This window comes from Tenrec ecaudatus, chromosome 1 (assembly GCF_050624435.1).
Source record: "Tenrec ecaudatus isolate mTenEca1 chromosome 1, mTenEca1.hap1, whole genome shotgun sequence".
NCBI classification, from domain to species: domain Eukaryota; kingdom Metazoa; phylum Chordata; class Mammalia; order Afrosoricida; family Tenrecidae; genus Tenrec; species Tenrec ecaudatus.
The window spans coordinates 153,362,759-153,382,947 of record NC_134530.1 but is presented as its reverse complement, the minus strand read 5'-3'; the positions used below and the strand labels follow the sequence as shown (position 1 = coordinate 153,382,947).

The window sequence follows — 20,189 nt, the reverse complement described above, 5'->3', positions numbered from 1 at the left end:
AGAGAGGTTCTAAAACTAATAACCTAGACTACCACTTCAAAAAAACTATAAAATGTAAAGAAAATCAGCTCAATCATACAAAAGGAAAAATAGTAAGAGTAAATTTTGTTTAACTGGAAATAGAGAAATAAAAGATCAATGAAATCAAAAGCTGTTTCTAGGGGTGGGAGAAGCAAAAAAAAAGTTGATAAACTTATAGCAGGGCAAAGAAAACAAAAATGCAAATTACCAGTATTAAGATTAAACCAAAACCATTCACTGCCATAGAGGCAATTCCAACTGGTAGTGGCCCTATAGCAGAGGGCAGAAGTGCCCCTGTGAGTTTCTGAGACTGGAACTCTTTACCAGAGTCGAAAGCCTCCTCTCCTCTTTCTCCCTCGGAACTGGTGGTTTCCAACTCTTTCCCTGGTGGTTAGCAGCCCAATGTGTAACCTCTCTATAGGATCCCGGGTTTCTCGGAGTGAGGCTGAGAGAGGAGTTTATGGCACATGCCACATATATTTTACACATAAGAACAATAATTTGGATAAAATGGTCTAATTCTTCAAAAACTACAAATTATCAAAACTCATCCAAAATTATATGGGCAGTTCTACTCTGTTGTATAGCGTCACTATGAATCAAAATTGACTCGATGGCAGTGGTTATTATACTACAGAAACGGAATTTGAAGTTTTAAAACCTCTTGAGGGTGGGGAAGTATCACTTCCAGATGGCTTTATTTTACTACACATGGCATTATTTACCAGACCTTGAGGGGGAAAAGATAATAAAACCAGTTTTATGTAGTGTCTTTCCAAAAAGCAGGAAGCCCCTCCCAGCTCATGTAATGAGGTCTGCATTAGCCTAATACCAAAATATTGAGTCAAATTAGGAAAGAGACTGAATGCTTGTACCTCCATTTTTCAGGTTCAGTTGATTTTGAAGAGGTTCTCCAGGATAACACATAAAGGCTCAATCACACCCACATATAGTAAACATTTTAACTTGTGGCACATTATAACAGTCTGCATTACTTTCAATTTTCTTCCTCCCACCACAAAAGAATAATGTGTTCTTCTCCCATGTAAGTTCTACACTCTTGCTCTGCAATATTAACTTATTTGACCAACTTAAACTATTCTTAGGAGCAAGAGCAATCCAGACACCTGTGACCTGGAGCTGAACCTCAGAAGAATGGACACCAGGACAGATGACTCACATCACTGCACCAGCACCATCCCATAAGAAGTGATGACAGCCTACCCAGAAGCAGGCGCCATCTTTGAACATCTATTGCTCACACACCCAATTACCATAATCCTACCCAAGTAGCCCAATTCCAGGAATTCTTTGCATCTGTGCATGAATATACGAGAAACAAAGCTTTCTATCCCCATAAGCATACCCTCGTAGTTTGGAATTGACTTGATGGCTATTAGTTTGGCTATGGAGTTTGGGTTCACGAATAAACATAATGTCCTTCCCACCTAAACACTCTTAAAAATCTCTTCTTTCCAAAACAGAGTAAAGTTCTAGGAAGCAAACCTATTGATAGAGGTATAAACCTAGGTGTGCACATATGTAAATATATTAATTCATAAAAACAGTCATTAAAGTAGAGATATTGACCTATGTACATCTATTTATATGGCAATATATTGAGGAACTGGATGGACTCTACTCAAGTCCTCCCTCAATGCAAGAACACTTTGCTCTAGCAACCTGACATTCTGTGATGCTCCTCAGCCCAACACAATTGCTGAAAACAAAATGGGCGCATAAGCAAATGTGAAGAAAGTGGATGGTGCCCAACTATCAAAAGATACAGTGTCTGGTCTTTTTTTTTTAATCGTTTTATTAGGGGCTCATACAACTTTTATCACAATCCATATATACATCAATTGTGTAAAGAATATTTGTACATTCCATGTGGGCTTTGTTGCTTCTGAGCTACATTGTCGCTTGTCTGGGTCTTAATGTATTGAAGCTAAACAAGCAGCCATCTAGCAGAGAAGCAACAAGCCCACATGGAAGCACACCAGCCTGTGCCATCATGAAGTGTCGACAAAATCAGGTAACAGGCATTAGAAGACCCAAAACAAAACCCAAAAATACACTGTTGAGAATGAGGGGGGTTGGGCCAAGACCCAAAGCCCATGTATAGACAACAGGGCATCCCCTCCTGGAAGGGTCACAAGGAAAGGATGAGTCAACCAAGGCGCGACCACGATGAAACACACAATCTTCCTCTGATTCTCTGAGGCTTTTTCACTCCCCACTACCATAACTCCAGCCCTGCTTTGCAGTTCTGGCTAGACTGGAGCATGGACACTGGTGTCGGTTAACAGCTCATGACACAAAAAAACCAGGGAAAACCAGGTCAGATAAATCTCTCAGGAACAGAAATGGGAGTAGCAATACCAGGATGTTAGAAAAGGATTGGAGGAAGAGGGAACTGATCACAATGAGGGACACATGACCCCCTCCACCTCCCCCACTCCAGCCCCCGCCCTCAAGGGGGCTCCAAAGAAAAGGACTGATACCAAGGGTTCAAATGGAAAGTAAATGTTTAGAAAATGATGAAGGCAACATATGTACTGTACAAATATCCTAGATGTAATTGTTGTATGGATTGTTGTAAGAGTTATAAAAGCCCCAAATAAAAGGATCCTTTTTTTTTTTAGGTTAAAATAATCAGGAAAAAAATCTCTCCTTTTCCCTTGTTCACAGAGGCCTTGGTCTGAGTTGCCCTAGGGCCCCTGCCATCTCTCTCTTGCAAGGTAATTTTTGTCTATACTGTAAGCTTGGCTCATTATTCTTAACTGAGCAAGGGAAAGAACCCAATCTGTGGGTGTGGTAGTTACATATCTGGTGTCAACTTGAGACTATTAATGACCTCATTTGAATGCACAATGGAGATAAAATAACTAACTGGACACTCACTCCCTGGAGACATTCCTGTTGACAAGCCACATGGAGCTACGCTGGTAAGAGCCAGAGCCCTACAGCTGGAGGAGCCACGTGGAGACCCACACCAGCTCTCAGATGCTTCCACCACCACAGGATCCACAAGATTTTCTACCCAGTGGCCTGTAATCTTCCTGTATTTGGTGTCATTGTATGGCCACATGATTCTCAAGAATTTATGGACTAGTACCAGACATATGGGGTAATATCGGACTTATGGACTTGATCTGGACTGAGCTGGGATGTTCTGGACTGAGCTGGGATGCTTTCTTAATGTACAATTGCTCTTTGATATAAAGTTCTTTTTTTTGTAAATCATTTTATTGGAGGCTCATACAACTCTTAACACAATCCTTACATACATCCATTGTGTCAAGTACATTTGTTGCCATCATCATTATCTGAACATTTGCTTTCTACTTGTGCCCTTAATATCAGCTCCTCATTTTTCTCCCTCCCCGCTCTCCTCTCCCTCACGAACCCTTGATAATTTATAAATTATTACTATTTTGTCGTATCTTACACTGTGCAATGTCTCCCTTCACCCATTTTTCTGTTGTCCATCCCCCAGGGAGAAGGTTATATGTAGATCCTTTTAATTGGTTCCCCCTTTCTACCTCACCTTTCCTTCACCCTCCCAGTATCACCACTCTCACCACTGGTCCTGGAGGGATCATCCATCCTGGATTCCCAGTTTCCACATCTTCTGGTCTAGCCAAATTTGTACGGTAGAACTGGGCTCATGAAGCTTCGTCCTGTCATTATTTTTAAAAGAAAGACCTTGCCTAAAAAGATTAATTTCCCACCAAGAATTACTGTGCGTGCATGAAGACGTAACAAAAATATGGCTGGAAGAAATTTGGAACCGACGACCAGGAGCAGCCTTAAAGAAAAAGCCATCGCTACTTGTTTGGGATATGTTCAGAGCCCACCTATCGGATGACATATAAAAATTGGCAAAATCCGGTAAGGTTACTTTAGCCTTTATTCCAGGTGGGCTTACATCTGTCTGCAGCCTCTGGATGTATCTTTGAATAAGCCTTTTAAAGACTGTGCGAAGGATGTGGCATGAATGGATGTCAACTGGTCAAGCCTGGCTAACAAAAGAAGGAAATCTCATGAAGCCTGACACAGAGTTAATAGCAAAGTGGATTCGAGATGCATGGGAAGACATTCCAGAAGACATGGTGTGACGTGCCTTCCAGAAATGTAGTATTAGTAATGCTATGGATGGCAGTGAAGACTGCGCCATGTATGAAAATGACAGCAGTGATGGTGATGATGGCGATCTCAGTGAGGACAGCGTCTATGATGACCTCACACCAGCTGAAGCTGTGCATTGGGATACGGATGATGATGAGGAATCCAGTTTTGAAGGATTTTAACTCTTTCCATTCTAGCTTGGTTGCTGACTGAGCTCAGGGGATAGTACTCTTGAGGTATTATTGTTTTTGTTGAACCTGTTTTCCACTTACTGTGCTGGTTTACTAATGTTAAATGACTTGTTTTCCTTTTATTTATGTTTTTATTTAAAATAAATATTTAAATGCATTACCCCATCGATGTCTCAATTTTTAGTAATTTTATCTTCATTTGTTTCGATTATTGAAACTCACCAATAGCTTCTGCATTTTCCACCCTAGGCTTATACTCCAGTCAATCAGTTTTTCTGGTTTCCCAGATAATAATTAGGTACCTAGGTTTATACTCGGGTCGGCTTATATTCAAGTATATACGGCAAGCCAAAACTTCTTCATAGGATTATTTTAATACAAGAAAGATGTTTGTGTTTGACTATCCAAAGATATTCAACTGTCTGGATCATAATTATGGATAACATTGAGAAGAACGGGAATTCCAAAACACTTCACTGTGTTCATGTGGAGCCTGTACACAGACCAAGTGGCTGTTATTCTAAGAGAATAAGGGAATATTGCATGATTTGAAATCAGGAGAAAAGGGTGCGGGGAGAAGGAGTGACGGATAATAAGAGAAGCTGATACCAAGGGCTCAAGTAGAATGAAAATGTTTTGGAAATGATGATGGAAAACATATGTCCAAATGTGCTTGATACAATTAATGTACGGATTGTAATTAGAGCTGTAAGAGCCCCCAATAAAATGTATTAAAATAAAATTAACTAAAATAAATAAATTGAATAAAATCAGGAAAAATGTGCATTGAGGTTGTATCCTTTCACCATACTTACTCAATATGTATGCTAAGCAAATAAACCAACAAACTGAAGTATATGAAGAAAACCTGGCATACAGATTAGAAAAACATCTATTAAAAACCCAAAATGTGCCGATGACACAACCTTGCATTTAATGATGAATTGCAACTCAATACAAACAAACTCTTCACAACTGGACCAATAGACAGCATTATAATAATGGAGAAAAGATTAAAGTTGTGAAGAAGCTCACTTTACTTGGATCCACAATTAACATTCATGGAAGCAGTAGTCAAGATATCAACAATATATTCCACTGGTTTAAACACCTGCTTAAATTGTTGAAGGGAAAGGATGTCACCATGAGAACTAAGATGCCCTGGTATTTTCATTTCTCTCATACTCATGTGCATGATCATTGGACAATAAATAAGGATGACCTCGGAAACTTGATTTATTTGAAAGATGGTGTTGGAGAAGAGTATTGAAAGCGCCATGGAATGTCAGAGGAACAAAAAAATCTCTGCTGGAAGCACAGCCAGAATGTGCCTTAGAGTCAAGGACAGTAAGGCATGTTATTAGGAGAGATCAGAGCCTAGAAAAAGACATCATGTTTGCTGAAGTAGAGGGTCGGCAAAAACGAGGAAGTCAGTCAAGGAGAGAGCCCTGAACAGTGGCTGCAGCAGTGGCATCAGACATTATCAGTGTTTCATCATAAGGTTGTTATGAGTCAAACCAACTCAACTGCACTTAACTACAGTAACAACAATGGATTAGGTGTTCTCAGAAATATAGTTTGATAAGACAAGTAGAAAATTAACATCTAATTCTCAATTTCAACATGTTTATACTGCAATCTTTTGAAAGGGCTCATTGTTTATCAATAAGCATAATATAAAAGGAGAGCTACCGGAAGATGGCGACGGAGTGACACACACCAGAGGGACTCCACAGAATCCAGCCCAGGACAGTTGCTCAGAGTGAAATTCAATGCCACTGGATCGCAGGAGGTGTATCATAAAGATAAGTAGGCACAGATCCACAGGGTCTTGAGGGGCTGGGGGCTTTTGGTTTACCTCAGTGGAAGCCGGCTGGGGCTCGACCCTAGGCCAGCCGCTGGATCTGCCCAAGTTGGGACCATTTGGAGCCTGTAGCAGGGCTTGGTCTCAGCACAGCCAGTTATCCCTACCTGCCTCAGGGCAGGGACAGGAGGCTTGCGGCTCCACTGGCAGGGATCGGGATTCAGCTACATTGTTGCTTCTGTTTGCGTCTCTGCTTTATATTCCCACACAGCCTTGGAGGGCTGCACAGGGGCTTTTTCAAGGCACAGCCGCAGCCGCGCCACGTGGTCTGAGCAGGGACTAAACCCAAACCCCCACAGCTCCATAGGCAGGGATCAAGCTTCAGCTACACTGCGGCGTCTGTTAACATCTCTGCTCTCTGTCCCCCCATTTTTCTGGGGGCTGCTCAGCAGCTTTCTTGCGACTTTTCTTGGGGCTCAGCTGTGGACTACCGCTGGGGCTTGGGGCAGGGAGTAAGCCCTTGCAGGTTCGCAGGCAGGGAGTGGGACTCAGCTACAACGTTTCTTTTGCTTCCCTCGCTTCCCTGTACCCCTGCAGTCTAGTCTCACTTTTTGATTTTTCTCCCCTCCTTGTTCCTGGCTTGCTCTCTCACACTCCATTGCAGACTTACGGGGCACTCCCATTGCCCTAGGGCATTTGCGCCTGGGTCACACCCAGCTAGGTGAGCTCCACCCTGCATAGATAGCCCACGGCTAGGGTAAGGCCTGCTTGCTCTCCAGGGGATACTCCTCAGACTTCTCACCAAGGAGTTCCTGCCTGTGTACCTGGGGACATAAGGCAGCTCAGCCAACACTTATTAATATTCAAACCAATAGCAGGAACAACAGCCCAGCCTCTGCAACACTGGGGCAGGCAGTCGACCTGCCATCTTGGGCACTCCCCTGATAGGGAAGCCACAGGAAGATAAGTGGTAGGTTAATAACCTAGCAAAATCAGCTGTAGGCAGTTCGAAGAAGCATTCCTATAAGTCTTCCAGAGAGAGACTAGAAAATGGCACCTGGTCCCTCAAAAACAACTCAACGCAAACAGCCATCACCCCCAACGACCTGAACGAAAAAACAGGAGAAACAAAAGACAAAGGCAGAAGATGTCCTGAACATAGCAACATACATAAAAGAAGCAGACATTGAGATGCCATACAAAGAAACTCTCAGACTGCTGCTTGGAGCCATGCAGGATATGAGGGAAACAATACAGAAAAAGGATGAAACAATAGAGGAAATAAAAGACATACACCAAAGGAAAATACAGGAGCTTAAGGAGGAGATTACGAAAAGCAATAGCAGAATCATGTTCCTTGAGAATCGATTGGAGGAATCAGAGAACCGCATCAGTGTCTTGGAGGACAGCCAAGCAGACTTTAATAAACGTGAACAAAAATCTAATAAGAGCATCAGAGAAGCTGAAGAAAACCTAAGAGCTATGTCTGATGCTATGAAGCGGAACAACATTAGAATTATTGGCCTACCGGAGGAAGACACAACAAAGAAGTCATCTGCAACAACAGCGAGAGAATTCTTGGAGAAAAACTTCCCAGCCTAATGAATGAAAAACAAGCAACCATCCAGGAGGCTGAAAGAACACCAGCACGACGGGACCCCAAGAAGAAATCACCAAGGCACATAATAGTTAAACTATCCAACTTTGAGGAAAAGGAGAAAATCATGAGAAAAGCTAGGGAAAAGCAAGCAATCACATATAAAGGTTCCCACATAAGGATATGCTCAGACCTATCAGCAGAAACTATGAAAAAAAGGAGAGAGTGGAGTAACATATTCCAAAAATTGAAAGAAAACAACGCAAATCCAAGAATACTCTACCCAGCCAAATTATCGATCAAGATCGATGGAGAAGTAAAAGTCTTCCCAGACAAGGAAAAACTCAAAAAATACGTTACAACAAACCCAGCCTTACAAAAGATCCTCGCCGACTCAGTATGGGCAGAAGAACAACACTCACCAAGCACAAATAAGAGACCAACACATAGAACAACCTCACCCAGAGCACAACAAAGAGAAAACAGACCCCAAGATAGCAATGGCTTAAGGATGGAAAGAAGTCAAGAATGATACACACACAAAACACACACTAATGAGAAAGGAAAGTAGGAAAACTCCCAACACAAAAGGTATAAAATGGCATCACAGAGTCCGCACATGGAGATAATAACACTGAATATCAATGGCCTGAACTCAGGCATTAAAAGACTGAGACTTCAGAATGGCTTAGAAAACACAACCCACCAATTTGCTGCCTACAGGAGACACATCCCAAGGCTACAGACAAAAATAGGCTGAGAATCAAAGGCTGGAGAAGAACCTACCAAGCAAACAGCAATACAAAACAAGCAGGGGTTGCAATCCTTATCTCGGATAAAATTGACCTCAAAGTGCAAACCACAAAAAGAGATAAGGAGGGACACTACATAATGCTCAAGGGAATCATAGACAATGAACCACTAAGCATTGTAAACATATATTCCCCGAATGAGAGACCAGCTCAATACGTCAACCAAACACTCCAAAAGATTAAGAAAGAAATCACAGACTCGACAATTATAGTGGGTGACTTCAACACACCACTCACTGAGAAAGATAGATCACAGGAAAGAAACTCAACAAGGAGACTAGAGAGCTAAACTCCACAATTAGACAATTTGACCTAATAGATATTTACAGAGCTTTTCATCCAAATATTAAAAATTTCACATTCTTTTCAAATCCCCATGGCACATATTCGAAGATAGACCACATGCTGGGGCATAAGGCAAATCTACATAAATTTAAGCACATTGAAATAATACAGACCTCTCTCTCTGACCACTGTGCCATAACATAAGACTGGAAATCAACAAAAGGAAGACAAAGAAAATAAGAGCAAATAATTGGAGGATGAATAACTCTCTACTGCAAAAGGAGTGCATACTGGTGCAGATCAGAGACGAAATCAGGAAATTTCTAGAAACCAACGAAAATGAGCACACGACATACCAAAATTTATGGGACACAGCAAAGGCAGTCATCAGAGGAAGGTTCATAGCAATACAAGCACACCTAAGAAAGGAAGAGAGACTCATTACGGATACGGTGACACAAAATTTACAAAAACTAGAGCAGAGTCAGCAGGACAACCCTACTAATATCAAAAGAAAAGAAATTATACAAATCAGGGCTGAGATTCAGGAGAGGGAAAATAAAAAAACTATGGAAAAAATTAATATCACTAAAAGTTGGTTCTTTGAAAGGATAAACAGGATCGATAGACCGTTGGCAAACCTAACCAAAGAAAGGAGGGAGCAAATCTCAATAGCAAGAATAAGGGATGAAAGAGGGGTCATTACAACAGACCCTAATGAAATCAAAAGGATAGTTACACAGTACTATAAAGGATTGTACTCCGATGAATTCAACAATTTGGAAGACATGGACAAATTCCTGGAAAAACAATCCCTCCCTAGACTATCCTCGGTGGACATCAAGAATCTCAACAGACCCGTAGCAATAGAAGAAATAGAAAAGGTTATCAAGGGATTGCCAACAAAAAAATCCCCTGGACCAGATGGCTACACTGGAGAATTCTATCAAGCATTCAGGGAAGAACTAATACCAATCCTACACAAACTTTTCCAGAACACAGAAAAAGATGGCAAACTTCCAAACTCCTTCTATGAAGCTAGTATAACTCTGATACCCAAACTGGGAAAGGACCCCACAATAATCAAGAACTACAGACCGATATCCCTAATGAACATTGATGCAAAAATCCTTAACAAAATACTAGCCAACAGAATACAAAAGTATATAAAACAAATAATTCACCATGACCAAGTGGGATTCATACCAGGGATGCAGGGATGGTTCAACATACGAAAGACCCTTAGTATTATTCGTCACATTGACATGAAAAAGTATAAGAATCACATGATAATATCAATAGACGCAGAAAAAAACATTCAACAACATCCAACACCAATTCCTGTTTAAGACACTAGCGAAGATAGGAATGGAAGGAAAGTTCCTCAAGACAATACAAGCTATATATGAAAAACCAACAGCCAAAGTGGTAGTCAATGGAGAAATGACTAACACAATCCCACTGAAAAAGGGAACCAGACAAGGATGCCCCTTGTCTCCACTCCTATTTAATATTATGCTGGAGGTTTTAGCTAACAGCATAAGGCAAAGAAGTGACATCAGAGGTATTCATCTGGGAAAGGAAGAGGTGAAACTATCGTTATTTGCAGATGATATTTTATATATGGAAAATCCCAAAAGTTCCACAAGGGGATTACTGGAAGCAATAGAGGAGTTTGGCAGAGTGGCAGGACACAAGATCAACAAACAGAAGTCCATCGGACTGTTATACACATCAGATAAGACCACAGAAGAAGAGATCAAAAAGGTGGCACCCTTCACAATAGCCAAACACAAATTGAAATATCTAGGGATACACCTGACTGAAAAAACAAAAGATCTATATAGGGAAAACTATAGAACACTATTACAAGAAACCAAGAGTGACCTCAATAAATGGAAGAATATTCCATGCTCTTGGATTGGGAGACTTAATAGAGTTGTCAGTTCTGCCAAAAGCACTATATAAGTTTAATGCTATCCCGATACAATTACCATCATCTTTCTTCGGAGAAATGGAAAAACTGATTACCAACTTCATATGGAGAGGGAAGAAGCCCAGAATCAGCAGAGAACGCCTCAAGAAGAAGGACACCGTGGGAGGGCTTGCTTTACCTGACTTTGGCACATACTATGCAGCCACAGTTCTCAAAACTGCATGGTATTGGTACAATGACAGATACTCAGACCAATGGAAAAGAACTGAAAACCCAGAAATAAAAGCATCAGCATACACACGGCTGATCTTTGATAAGGGCCCCAAATATATCAAATGGGAAGCCGATGCCCTCTTTAACAAGTGGTGCTGGAAAAAATGGATATCAACATGCAGAAAAATGAAGCAAGAACCTTATCTCACTCCATGCACAAGAATAAACTCAAGGTGGATCACAGACCTTGAAGTTAAACCCCAAACTATTAGGGCCATCAATGAGGGAATTGGGACCAACTTGAGAACTTTGGCGCAGGGAATACACAGGCTTTCAGAAATAGGGACGGACACACACACAGAGGAGGCACAAATTGACAAATGGGATATACTGAAGAAAAAGGCTTGTGTACATCTAAAGAATTCACCAAGAGAGTAATAAGAGAGTCCACAGACTGGGAAAACATCTTTAGCAATGACACATCAGACAAAGGCCTTATTATTAAAATTTACAATACTCTGCTAGATTCCAAAAAGAAAAGAACCAATAACCCACTGGAAAGGTGGGCAAAGGACTTGAACAGAAATTTTACAGGGACAGAAATACGAATGGCCAACAAACATATGAGAAAATGTTCCCGATCTTTAGCCATAAGAGAAATGCAAATTAAAACAACAATGAGGTACCACCTGACACCCTCAAAGGTAGCCCAATTCAAAAAATCAGAAAGCAACAAGAGTTGGAGGGGCTGTGGGGAGAAAGGAACTCTCATCCACTGCTGGTGGGACTGTTACGTACAGCCACTATGGAAATCAATCTGGCGATACCTAAAACAGATGGAAATAGAGTTACCATATGACCCAGCAATCCCCCTACTGAGCATATACCCAGAAGAGGCAAGAAACAAACCAAGACCAGACATCTGTGCTCCAATGTTCATTGTGGCACAGTTCACAATTGCAAGGAGTTGGAAGCAACCCAAACTTCCATCAACTGACGATACAATTAAAAAACTGTGGTATATACATACAATGGAGTGCTACGCATCACTAAAAAGCAGTGATGAACGTATGAGGCACATAGCGGCATGGGAAGAACTGGAGGAAATCATGCTAAGCGAGGTAAGTCAGGCACAAAAGGACAAGTACAACATGAGCCCGCTGAGGTAAGAATTAAAAAAATTTTTAAAAAGCAAAAGTGGCACAGGGGAAAAAGCTACTGTATACAAACATTTTTGGGGTGAAGACTGTGTAGTATGGCAGAGACCAGACCAAAACCAGGTGTGCACACGGTAGACAATGGTGGATGGGGGGGGGGGGAACAAAAGGATGAATATAAGGAAGAAAAGGGTAGTGGGGGCATGGGGCAATAATCCACCCAAGGGGAGGGTATTGTTTATATCTCCACAGGGAAAGTGGGACCAGAATTCAACCCAGTGCCGCAAGGTGTGAATGCAATATCCCGGCGTGGAGGAGGGAACCAGTGGAGAGGTCTGGGAGGCTGGCCCCAGCACCATAAATTAAGTGGATTCCTGCCCCTCCCCCAAAAAGAATTTGTTCCAAAGGACGACATTGACTCTGCAGCTCCGGGAGATGGACATATCTGATCAAAGCACACGGGAGCAGATGAAGGGACAGGAGGAGTGAAACACAGCCTGGCCCACCAGGCCGTGAGGATGATGTTCCTGAGTAGAGCAGCCAGTCCACAGAGAGAACAACATGGCTGGCCCCACTATGAGAAATGATGCCAATCAGTGACTAAGGGCGATACAGGGGACAGCACCGGAGACACAGTGTGGGAATTGCACCTGACCTGATCCCACCACACCGAGGCAAAGCACTGGGGGAGTGCAGCGGAACAGCAAGGAAATGGAGTGGCAAGGTCCCCAGGGAATGCTGAAAGTGGACTTTGGGGCCAGGGTGTGGTGCCCCAAAAGACTGGACTGGAAAACGCTCCTAAGGGCCAGCAAATGATCCCTGAACTAACTACAAGCTTTTCTTTTGTGAACTGTTTTATTCTGTTCTTTGTCAGTGGTTTGTTTTTGTTGTTTTGTTGCCTGGTTGTATACTGTTGCTTTGTTTTCCTCTGTCTTGTTTTCGTGCATGTTAGTGTCTCCACAGGTCTGTCTGAATAGGACAGGCTGGATGAACTATCTGGAGGAAAAACAACGGGACCGACAGTTCCGGGGGGACTTGGGGTAGGGGGATGGGGGGGGGTAAGGAAGTGGTGTTAACAAACACAGGGACAAGGGAACAACATGGGACCCAAAATGGTAGAGAGGGGGGAATGGCAGGCCTGGTGGGAAATGGTCAAGGGTAAGGTTGCTTAGAAAAGACGTATACTCTAGTCCAGGTGGTGACGAAGCATGGTAGTAGGGCAGGAGGAAAGTCAAGGGAGATGGAGGAAAGAGCTAGGAGTCAAAGGGCACTTATGGAGGTCTAGACAAAGACATGTACATGCAAATATATATAGGAGGATGGGGAAATAGATCTATGTGTCTATATTTATAGGTCAAGTATTAATGTGGCGGAAGGTCCTTGGGCCTCTACTCAAACACTCCCTCAATGCATGAATACCTTCTTTTATTAAATTGGAACTCTATGATGCTCACTCTCCCAACACAACCGCTGGAGCCAAAGTGGGTGAACAAGTAAATGTGGTGAAGAAAGCTGATGGTGCCCAGCTATCAAAAGAGATAGTGTCTGGGGTCTTAAAGGCTTAAAGGTGAACAAGCAGCCATCTAGCTCAGAAGCAAAAAAGCCCACATGGAAGAAGCACACCGGCCAGTGTGATCACGAGGTGCCAAAGGGACCATGTATAAGGCATCATGCAAAAAAAAAAATATGTGTGTATGTATGTATATGTATGTGTGTGTGTATATATATATATTATTGAATGAAGGGGGAAGTGCAGAGTAGAGACCCAAGGCCCAAGTGTCGGCCAATGGAGATCCCCTCATAGAGGGGTTTAGGAGAGGAGATGGGTTAACTAGGGTGCGAGGTAGTACCGATGAAGAACACAGCTTTCCCCCAGATCCTAGATGCTTCCTCCCCCCAACTACCATGATCCGAATTCTACCTTGCAGGGCTGGATAGGGCAGAGGCTGTACACTGATACATATGAGGGCTGGAGGCACAGGGAATCCAGGGTGGATGATACCTTCAGGACCAAGGGTGTGAGGGGCGATGCTGGGAGAGTGGAGGGTGAGTGGGTTGGAAAGAGGGAACTGATTACAAGGATCTACATGTGACCTCCTCCCTGGGAGAGGGACGGCATAGAAGGGGGGAAGGGAGACTCTGGAGAGGGCAAGATATGACAAAATAACAATCTGTGGATTATCAAGGGCTCATAAGAGAGAGGGGAGCGGGAAGGGAGGGAAAAAAAAAAGAGGACCTGATGCAGAGGGCTTAAGTGGAGAGCAAATGCTTTGAGAATGATTGGGGCAGGGAATGTATGGATGTGCTTTATACAATTGATGTACGCATATGTACGGATTGTGATAAGAGTTGTATGAGTCCCTAATAAAATGTAAAAAAAGAAAAGAGAAAAAAAAGAAAATGATGAGGGCAAAGAATGTACAGATGTGCTTTATACAATTGATGAATGTATATTTATGGACTGTGATAAGAGTTGTATGAGCCCCTAATAAATTGTTTAAAAAAAGGAAAAAAAAAGAAGGAGAGCTACCTAAAGAGGATGTAGTTTTAATGAACTACTTAATACAATACCTTTTAATCAACTAATGTTGCATATTGTGCCATCCACACAAAGCAGTGGGGACTTTTCATTTTGCAACCTCTATTAAGGAATAGTACTTTATTTAATTAAATGATCATTAGTAAATTAAATGTCATATTAGTGATTTCCGGTGTCACTGATTGCCAAAGTAAAAGAAAAAAATCTCTCACAACTCCAGCATCTTTAAAATACCAGAGAAATAATTTTTAAGCCATTTTCTTTTTTGACAGAGAACAACCCAGCACCAGCAAACAAATTATAAGGGAAATGACAGAATCAGGAGGATTCTTTCAGAGTGCTGCAATCAAAGACAAATGCTGTTACTTGGATTGCTTTGATGATGCATTATAATTGGTAAAAAGAAACTACCAGTATATTGCACGTAACATTTAGTATAGGTGTTCTTTTTACCCTAGTATCATCCTCTTGCTTTCATCCATCATTATTTAAAAGATGTCTATCATATCAAAAAGCCTTCAAAAGAGAGAACAATAAGTGAACGCCACAAAGAACATTTTGACAATTCTCAAAGCTTACTCTAGGATATCTCAGTTGAACAAGGAGACTGAATTCCAGAGAAGTAGAAAACTAGCGTGAACTCAGCAAACACAGCACTCTCCCAATGCCTACATCTCCACAAACACATATAATATTTTCCTAGGAACCATGAATCCATGTGTGGTAGTTACATAATCTGTTGTCAATTTGAGACTTATGAGTGAAGGGGTGGAGTTTAACCTTCATTTGAAGGCGCTAAGGAAATAGCTTGCTGGAGTAGGACACATGCTCACTTCCTGTGAGATATTCTGCAGACAAGACACAGGGGACTAGTCTATAGCCCTGGAGCTGAAAGAGCCACAAGGAGACCCCTGCTGAGATGCTTCCACTACCACTGGATCCACAAGACTTTCAAAGTGATCTGGACTTGGCTAGAATGTTTTCGTAATGTACAGTTACTCTTTTATATAAAGCTCTTTCCTACACGAGTGCCTATGAATTTGGTTCGCTTGTCAACCCAGACTAACACACCATGCAATAGCCCACTGAATTTATCAACCAAATCATCCCTACTGTGTTTCTTTTTTTTTTATTCTTTTTTTAATGGGGGTGGGGGAAGCAGGAAGGGGCAAAGTACAAAGATGCTCAAAAAGGTTTGTGGAAAATTTCCATTACCTCTGAATTCCATTTTCCATGAGCTTTTTGAAGCCTCGTACATAGCAATCCAAAAACTTCCTATTCTTCCCTTTCCCCCTACAATGTGTGAATATTACAACTAGACCTGTGTTTGGGGGAGGGGTCCTACCTTCTCTAACATGAGCGCAAACAATGAAGGGGTAAGAAATCTTTTGAAAGTTCAGAATGACTAAAGCATGTATAACCTATTAGAAAATGTATTCCCTGTTTTTCCCAAAACAGCTGTAACCAAAATGACTGTAAATGAAGCATGTTACTTTTAAATCATTACTAGTATAGGATTCTTCAAGTTCAGAAGGTCGTTTTAAAATACAGAGTCTATTTTTTTAAATAGAGGAAGAAAATGAAAACAGTAATGAGGAAAAGAAAACTTACCAAATATGTTAGTCGAGTGTCCTTTCCTCGCAATAGGCTTGAGTTCATTATGTCCCCATCCATAGGTCCTATAATTATCCCAGGCATGCTTCATCATCTGCGAAAAGGAAATTAATCATCCATCAGTGAAGATTAGTCAAAAATGGGTTGTTGTTGTTGTTGTTGTTTAGGGAGGAAAGTGTCTCATGCCATTCTTTCCTTCATTAATGACTCTCCCTTTCATAAGAGCTGGCCTTGCTCCATTGTGACTCAGAGTTCTCGGCCTCCACTAACAGCCACCTCAGTCTGATGAGACAGCCCCTTGCCCTTAGACAGGATCAGGTTACCCACTAAAGCAATTTTTCACCACATCACAAGTTCCACTTCTAGGGATGGATGACATTTGTCCCTCTTCCAACCCCCACACCTTTCTACAGAATCGACGTGCTTCTCAAATGTACAAGCCCTGACGAGAGCTGAGAACCCCGTAAGTAAGGTAAGCCAAGGGCTAACTTAGGCTCACTTACTAATAATGTAGTGCACAGTTTCAGACCTTTTTACCACATGAACCATGTGAAATTGTTCAATGGTGCAAAACACGTAAAACTGCTCAGTAGGAAGTAGTAAGTGAGCAGGCAAACCTAAGCTTACCTTGCTCATTCGGTAAGCCATCACTGCTCTTAAACCAGAAGTCAGAATATTTTTCCCTTTAAAAAACTATTTTGGGCATCACAGACCATTATTTGGGCCTCAGAGACCACATTGTCCCTGTCAAAAGTAGCCCTGGATAAGAAGTAAACATGGATGTGTTCCAGTTCCAATTGAATCTCTAATAAAACAGGCAGTGGGCAGGTTGGCAGATGTATACGAAAAGCAGAGTGTAACAATCTTGGGAAGATTTAGAGAGGGAGGCAGCATCAGTACTGGTGGAAGGCGTACTAACAAGTTGCAATATGTAGGTGGCACAAACTTGCTGAAAATTAAGAGGCTTAAAGCATTTGCTGATAAATATCAATTGATAAACTAAAGTTGTGTTATATCTCAACATAAAAGAAATAGCATCACAACTGGACAAATAAGCAACAGTATGATAAACAAAGAAAAGACTGAAATTGTCAAGGAATTTATTTTACTTGGGTCTACTATCAATACGCATTGATGCCATAGTCAAAAAATAAAGAACATACTGCACTGGGCAAATATGCTTCACAAGCCAGATCCAAATCATAAGCATGCAAAAACCTGGACACTGCAAAAGAAAACTGAAGTAGTAATGCCCTTGAATTATATGCTGCTGAAGATTTGAAAATACACTATGGACTGCCAAAGAATGAACACATTTGCCGTGAAATCAGTACAGCTAGAAAGCTCCTGGCTTTCAGGATGGCAAGACTTCATCTCATGTAGTTTGGATGTGTAACCAGGAGAAACCAGTCCCTGAAAAAGAACACCATGCTTTCTAAAGCACAGGAACCCCACTGTGACTGCAATAATGGTAATGGATCAGGCAGTGCTGTACTGAAGGTTGCTATGAGACCAGCTTGATGGGACCGAATAACACCAACACGGGCCCGGGGAATACATGTGGGAAAATGTGTGTAGGCGTGGGTTGATAGTGGCTCTTGGGTTAAGTCCCTCTCTCTGTTCTGGGAGAAAACCTTTGTCTCAACTTCTCCAGTGTTCTCAGCCTTGCTTGGAAATCTGCACACAGCATCAATCTACCATCCCTTTGTGTTTTCTTGCTTATCTATTCTGCTCTGTTGGTGACTCAAGAATCTTTAAATTTAAGAAACACCTACACTACTCATAAGACAGCATTTACCTTCACAAAAGAAACTCGATTCCCAAATAAGGTCACATTTGCAGGTACAGGGGTTAGGATTCTAACACATACCACTGTGGGACACAATTCAATTCACAACAACTCGGGTCATTCGCTAAGAAATGGTGTAGAACTTCTTTCCTCTTTGGTCAGTCTCCCCTGAGAGAAGGGTTTCATTTTCCTGCCTACTGAATATCAATAAATCTGACCATCAGAACTGAACAGGGAGTGCTCTCACTATTCAAAATACAGATCTTCACTTAAGTCTCCCCTCACTGACTGACTACCCTCTCCTTTTAAAAAAGAAAAGGATGGCCTTTGTCCTGTGCTGCTCTCAGCCATTCCTCACTATTCCAGAAATCCCGATCATCTCTGATCCACCTTCTCCAAAGGTCTTCTGTTGAGGACCGGAGAACAATAGCTATAATGCTGGGCTACAAATGAGGATCTGAGAGGTTAAAAGCTCCTTTCGCAACTTTCAAATACCCTGTGTCAAGCACCATCTTACTTTGATGAATAGTGACTGGGATCTTAAAAGTTTGTGGATGTTGAAGCAGAATGTGTATGAACTGTTGAATGCAAAATTGATGACCTGCTCTGTAAATCTTGACCTAATTCACAATAAAAAGCTAAGAAAAACAAACAAAACTGTGAATGACCATGTTATGTTCCACTACTGATCCCTCTTCATCCAGAGCAAAGAAGAGTAAAGATAATCAGACACATGAAAACAATTAGCTTAAAGGGCTAATGAACTACATGAACCCCATTCTTAACAACCCCGAGACCAGAAGAACTGGACGTTGCCCACTTCCCACTGCTGGCCACTGTGAAAGGGTATGGGGAAAAAGCCAGCCCCCCACAACTAATCGTGGGTTTGATAGGCACAATTGTACGATATACATATATAAAAAGCCATAGAAAGCATGAGAGATAGAAGAGAGATTGAAATGGAGTCAGAGACATTTCATGGTAGCATGTTCACCTCAGCCTCACTTCGTGATCCACATGAAGGGAGACCAGAGGGCAGGAGAGATGGGGGAGGGGGAGGAAGACAAGGGGAAAAGAGGAGGGGGGGTAGTAAGGAGAGCCAAGAGAGGCCAAGAGGAATCTTTATTGCTAACCAAGGCTTATATACTGGGGGAGTGGAGGAATAGCGTGCAAGCCTACCAATTACAGGTAAAAACAAACATCACAGGAAGGGGCTGCACTATAGGTTATACAGCAATGAGAGGGGGACGATCTAGGGATATCCACACAATAGGAAGGGGAGGTATTGGGGGTACACATGTGACAAGAAGGGTGATCCTAGCTTCAGGATGGCAGCCTAACTTTGGATGCCACTGAGCAGGTTTGACCTGTTCTCTGGATCTCCATAGAAACCATTATCAGTAGGGTGTAAACTCCATCTACAGGGACCAAACTGATGATCCCAAACCTTTAGGGACAAGTAGCGCAATGTCCTTAACAGCAGGGAGTGGGCCCCTCCTGTGGTGGGACCAAAAGTTGTCTGGCAACTGACTGCCTTCGGGGAGGATGTCTCTAAGCATCTGACCTCCCACTATATGCTGGCAAATAGCCTCTAATATTTGGCATGTCTTTGGGGGAGACAAAGCTGGGGGAAAGTCTCTTTATAATCCCACAAAAGGGATTACAGTAACAGGTCCTAGAAAGACTGAGAGAAAAAATATGGAATACAACTCAAAATCATAAAGACGACCAGGATTACATGTCTGATCCACGCAAACGATGGCCGTTTGACATCTTTCAATCCTTGAATGAGCTCACCGCTGAGACTCAGCTTCCAAACAAGCAGTGGAATACTGATGGGAAAGGACATTAACACCAGGGACACATGCATTCCTTAGAGCAATGCACCGTAAGCAATCAAAAACGCGGCTTCAGGGGCAGGAAAGAGCAAGTGGAAATGGCACGGCCAGGCAGGTGGGAAGAGCGGTTACACTGTGGGGATGACAATTCACGGTCACCTTGCAAAACGTGTATGAACAGAAAACCCATTTGATTTGCTCTGTACAATTTATAAAGTTGCTCTGTGACATTTCTATAGAATGTCAACTTAAAAAATAAAAC

The 20,189-nt window shown here is 42.1% G+C and overlaps 1 protein-coding gene across 2 annotated transcripts in view; it reads right to left on the bottom strand.

Annotated features, from left to right (window-relative positions):
* Window positions 1-20,189, bottom strand: part of MAN1A2 (mannosidase alpha class 1A member 2) — a 170,558-nt gene that overhangs the window by 107,330 nt on the left and 43,039 nt on the right. For both annotated transcript variants that reach the window (XM_075559997.1, XM_075560000.1), the window contains one exon: window positions 16,298-16,394. In XM_075559997.1, coding sequence (XP_075416112.1) covers window positions 16,298-16,394 — 97 coding nt within the window. The remainder of the gene's footprint in view (window positions 1-16,297; window positions 16,395-20,189) is intronic.